This window comes from Clytia hemisphaerica, unplaced genomic scaffold, assembly GCF_902728285.1.
Source record: "Clytia hemisphaerica strain Z4C2 unplaced genomic scaffold, Clytia hemisphaerica genome assembly, whole genome shotgun sequence".
Classification (NCBI taxonomy): domain Eukaryota; kingdom Metazoa; phylum Cnidaria; class Hydrozoa; order Leptothecata; family Clytiidae; genus Clytia; species Clytia hemisphaerica.
Genome location: NW_027103974.1, coordinates 943,110 through 948,245, shown reverse-complemented (window position 1 = coordinate 948,245; position 5,136 = coordinate 943,110). Strand labels below are relative to the sequence as shown.

The 5,136-nt window shown below is 39.4% G+C and overlaps 1 protein-coding gene across 1 annotated transcript; it reads right to left on the bottom strand.

Annotated features, from left to right (window-relative positions):
- Positions 1-238: 238 nt before the first annotated feature.
- Positions 239-3,138, bottom strand: LOC136810652 (keratin-associated protein 10-1-like). The gene is made up of 4 exons (XM_067067223.1): positions 3,040-3,138; positions 2,432-2,610; positions 1,953-1,982; positions 239-1,711 (listed from the first exon to the last, which is right to left on the bottom strand). Exons 2-4 carry the CDS (start codon positions 2,598-2,600, stop codon positions 555-557), a joined length of 1,356 nt encoding a protein of 451 aa, XP_066923324.1. The 5' UTR covers positions 2,601-2,610; positions 3,040-3,138; the 3' UTR covers positions 239-554.
- Positions 3,139-5,136: the final 1,998 nt, after the last annotated feature.

The following is a 5,136-nucleotide window of genomic DNA, read 5'->3' as shown; positions in this document are numbered from 1 at the left end:
CGAGTAACACACACCCATCATCTACTAAACATAATAACACTTCGATTAAAATATAAAACCGTAGAAAAAATCTGGAGCTATAACTATCCTTGTGATCATCGAGTTTCTTGTATATAAAATAGTACTGTAAGACTATTATTTTCCACGTTTCACGAACTTTTTTAGGGGTTCTACATCTTAATTTCGTTAGACTAGAAAAGTATAATCTTGGGAAGTGGAAACTATAAGACTACAGTAATTGTAGAATAGACATACTAATATATATTTACAAAATAATCATGTTGCTTTAAGATATAAAAATTGAGGTATTATATAAAATATTCTTGTAATGTAGAAAAACATAGTTATATTAAAAAGAACATGTCAAGTATTTCAAAAGCCTATCATTTTCATCCTAAACGCCTGTTAATACAAGATACCAACAACTAATGATTGAAAAACGGTCTATAGTCGTAAATTCCCGCTTCTTTAAGAATCGCTCTGCAACCTGTTAGCGTACTAATCCGCAAACTTTACCTATAACTGCTCGAAATCCCCAAGAAATCAATACTGGTTCAAGCACCCATACTACGTTTCTTGCGAAGCATAGCAAGCTGTGCAGCAATCTTAGAGATTTTCGATTTCTTATCGATAGTTTGTGAATCACTTGCAGGTGGGTTACAGCAAGTCTGTGTACAGTTCGGTAAACAGTGATCTGGGCAGTACGCAGGACATGAATTAGGGTTCGGCTTAATAGCTGGTGCTGTACTCGCATCAGGAGTGTTCTGGACTGTACGTGCTTGTGCAGGCATCATCATAGGTGGTTGACCTGAACAGCATGATGGAAGGCAGGAAGGAGCACATAATGATGGACACTGACCAGGGCACATGCTAACTGGAGCAGGTGGAGGCATCTGTGGTAGAGGGCTGCAACATGAGGGTAAACAGGAGGGAGCACAAGATGCAGGGCAGCTTCCAGGACACATTGCAGGTTGTTGAGGTGCCATCATAGCAGGTGGCATCATCATTGGGGAAGGTGCCATAGCAACAGGTGGTGGTTGAGGGGCAGCAGACTGCATGCAACAGGATGTCAAGCAGGTTGGAGCGCAACTTTGTGGACATTGAGCACCGCAATGTGCGAAACCTGATGTAGGGGTCATTGGTGGTAACATACCAGTCATCATTCCAGGCTGCTGAGGTGGAACAGGTGGGTAGGGTCGAGGTGCTGGTGGTCTCATAGGTGGTGCCCTTGGTCGTGCAGGCTGTGGCTGGTACATTCTATTAAATGGATTAGCAGCTGGAGCTGAACGACAACAGGTAGCATCACAGGCTGGGAAGCAATGTCCAGGGCATGGTGCAGGACATACTGGCGGGAACATAGCCTGTAGGTCTGCAGATTGGAACATACCCGAAGGTCCACCTGCACAACAGGTAGGGTTACACTCCGGATAACATGTAGGCGAACAACTCAGGCTACATGAGCCGGGCAGTGAGACATGAGGTAAGGGCCTTGGTACGTTATGAGCTACTTGATAGTGTGGTATACAGCATCTGAAATCGCATCCATGCACACACTGATGCTCACAGATCGGGTCACAGACTCCAGGTGTAACAGGTTTATGGTATGATCGTGCGACAGGTGGACTGTATCGTGATGGAGCACGGTATGTGTTGAAACTCTCATGTCGTGGTCTCTCTCGAGGTCGCTCACGTTGACGGGTTCGTTTGGAAGCTTAGAAAGAAAATAATGTAGAGTTGAGTTTCCATAACTTGAACGTCGAAATGGAGATTTCAAAGTAGACAGGCAGTTTGTATAATACTTGTAAGGTAACAAGGCTCATGGGTTGGGCAAAGAATGAGCTTTGTAATTTAGCATTACAGTAATGTGTGATTTTTGTTCGAACAATATACAATTTGCAATGGGAACATTGTTGTAGTTCTGACAGATACAACATGGAGTAAGAGGAACTTACCACTGGCATGTGATTTGTGTTTTGGAACATCTGAAAAACAATCAAAGTTACTTTATTAAAAGGGTATAGAAAACCACCCTCAAGGACTTGTTCTAATTACACTGGAATGAATAAAAGAAAGACTTTGAACATCCCTAAAAATACTGATCTAAGCCTTTTTTATAGCCGGACTCCACTCCGCGAACATTTTTTGTCCATCGTTTTCACCTGCAGAAAAGATTACGTCATTAAAAAAGTTTCAAGCGAAAAAAAATAAAATAGTGAAAGAAGTTCAACTTTTTTAAAGCGTTACGTCAGATTGCCCAAGGGAATTGGTTCATTTTTCAAGCGACCTTACAAAAACGTCAAAAAAGTTTTCGCTCTTTTCGCGCGAAAGTGAAGACCAGCCTTTAGGACATCTTAAAAGTATTTAAGTGTGCTTATTTCGAAAAAAAACAAACAGACGAGGATATTTCTTCTAAAAAAATGATTCCACTTACGAAACTTTTTGACTTCTTTTTCTAGTTCTTCACGAAACATTGCTTTTTCGTCACCATCCAAACCAGAGAGTAAAGAATCGAAAGAAAATGCTGACTTCTTCTTTTTGCATTCCCCATCAATGATAAACAAGAAGGTTATGCCCGCCAAAAGAAGGAGCACCCTCCCCATCTTCAAGAATCTAAATGAAAAATTCACAAAATCGTGATTGGTTAAATTCCAGTTTTCTTCTGTAGAAACAAAAACATTTGGGACGATATGGAGTTTTTACAAGCTCTTATTTGATTTGGTTGGTCGTTAACCAGTAATAAAACAATTTTGCTACTTTTTCTAAAGAACGCGTCATTTTTATTACTTCAAATGACCAATCATTAAAATATCTTATAAAAACTCCATCTCATCTGAAACATTTATAAGCAAACGAATCTCCAAATTGGGGCCGAATACAATGCAAGCCTTTGTTTTTGAAATAATATAGCTATGCTGGTGAACCTATCCAAGGAAAAAAACATTTGCTTAAAATGAAAGGAAAATCATTTAGGGAAGTAAATAATGGCTAAGAAAACAAACAAATGACGAAGAAATGCCAAACAAACAAATTGAAACCAACCTTGAAGTGATTTACTGGCAAAGTTAAAAATTGACCATTTCTTGGTTCCTATAAAACTCAATAGTAGGACGCTAACCAGGCGAACAACTTTTAAAACATAGTGTTTACAAGCTAAAGCATTTTACTAGAGTAGAAACTCATCTTCAGCATATGTTCGAATCGAATATTCTCGTTGAAAGAAGCGTCTTTCAATTCGATTGAGAGCATTTTTTTGATTTCTAAGGGAGAATCGTGTTCGATTGGGATGAGCTGGAGTTTTTACAAGATACTTCACTAATTGGTCATTTGAAGTGATAGAGATGATGCGTTTTTTAGAAAAAGTAACAAAATTGTTTTATTACTGGTTAACGACCAACCAAATCAAATAAGAGCTTGTAAAAACTCCAGCTTGTCCCGTTTGATTAAACCCACTTTATTGATTTAACAGTTTTGAGTTAACTCATTATTTGAAATTCTAAAATGTATTAGAAGGAAAATGTAGCAGCGTTCCCCAAAACAAAAAACAGAAGCCAAATCACCTCTCAAAAATTTCAATACTTTGTTTGTCTCTTTGATTGACCGAAGATGATAATGTTAGAGGATTAATTACTACAATCTCACAAAGATACTGAGAGAATTCACATTACAGTACATCTATCCACACTGACACTAACGTGGAGCCTCCATAACTCGGGGAAGGGACTAGGGTTGCGAGCTGACGGGGTTGTGCCACCCGACTTTAGACCCTCGGACCCTTAGCGGGACTAAAAAGGAGGAAAAGAAGGAAAATTTTGTGAATTTTACGATCCTAATTGAGATTATTTAGACCAAATTTTGATGAAATTTTCCTATTTTCCTGACCCTTAGTGGTACTAAAATTTAATTTTCTGATTTTTCCAACCCTTACATAGTCTGAATCGCAGACCTCTACAAAACCGCAGGTAGTATAGAAGAAGCACTAATTCGTTAGAGGATCCAAGCAGCCTAATCCTTACAGGGACTGCCAAATTTGCGTTCCTCGTGGATGTTCGAGTTATGGAGACTCCGTTGTACTAGGTTCTTTATCATTCTTGTCAGGGCTCTTACGACAAAAATCATAGAATGGAGTTTAGGTTACTTCTGAGCGCACGTACTTTTTGAATGGCTTTATGACCTGCTCAAAATTTTTCTTCGACTTCGCTGTAAGATGAGCTTCGGTCATTGACTTCCGAGCCCCTGTCCCTGCCCCTCCTGGATGGTAAATGAAACCACTTATTTCCCATCCAGGACGCCCTCGCGTGGTTCTTACGCAAACGCCGGGTTGAAACCTAAAATCTATCGCTAGATTTAAAAAAATACAGTCCTCAAAAACAAAGGAACCGCTAGATACAATCCGTCGTCATTATTACGGTGCGTTCTAGGCGCGTTTGGGATGGGAAACAAGTGGCTTCAATTTTTCTTGCCTGGGAAAAGTTTAAGATTCTACTTTCGCCCTTCGGGCTTTAAACTCAATGACTTCGATGCGACAGGAAGATAGTCAAAGCCTTAAATTCAACGGGGCGAGTAATGGGCGGACGGGGGTGCGAGGTCCGCTGATGCAGCTCTAGCCCAGCTCTAGCTAGACACCGTAACAAAATAAAAGTTTATCTAAAACTTAGACTCTCAAATTACTATTTAACTTGGCGTTTGTTAATAGACGATATCGGATTTAGATAAATGCAATGCATTCTGGTTTCTAGGGACTCTCAAAGGAATTATAATAGATCAATTATAATAGATTATAATTCCTTTGAGAGTCCCTAGAAACCAGAATGCATTGCATTTATCTAAATCCGATATCGTCTATTGACTTACCACTCTTATACAAAGAATTTTTGGGATAATATATATCCTAAATGAAGATATTATTTACTTTTCTTCAAAGGGGGAGTGTTATAAATTTTAACCTCGCCACCCTCCCCAACTTAACTCATTCAGTGCCACGGTCATTTTTTAAAGAAAATCACTAGTTCAAACTTTAAAGGCTTTTATCTCCGGATCTAGAAGATGTTAGAAGCTTGTTCATAGCTCCTTGGATAGCTTAGAGTTTCCTTTCTTTTAGGCGCATTCTGCACCGCCCGATTTAGGAAAGGCGGGGTA

What these genes read in the sequence shown, in the direction of transcription:
- LOC136810652 (XM_067067223.1), bottom strand. Translation starts at nt 2,600, where the DNA reads ATGGGGAGGGTGCTCCTTCTTTTGGCGGGCATAACCTTCTTGTTTATC. An exon ending in AAAAGAAGTCAAAAAGTTTC is followed by an intron (nt 1,983 to 2,431) that starts GTAAGTGGAATC and finishes ATTGTTTTTCAG; the next exon opens with ATGTTCCAAAACACAAATCA. An exon ending in ACACAAATCACATGCCAGTG is followed by an intron (nt 1,712 to 1,952) that starts GTAAGTTCCTCT and finishes TTTCTTTCTAAG; the next exon opens with CTTCCAAACGAACCCGTCAA.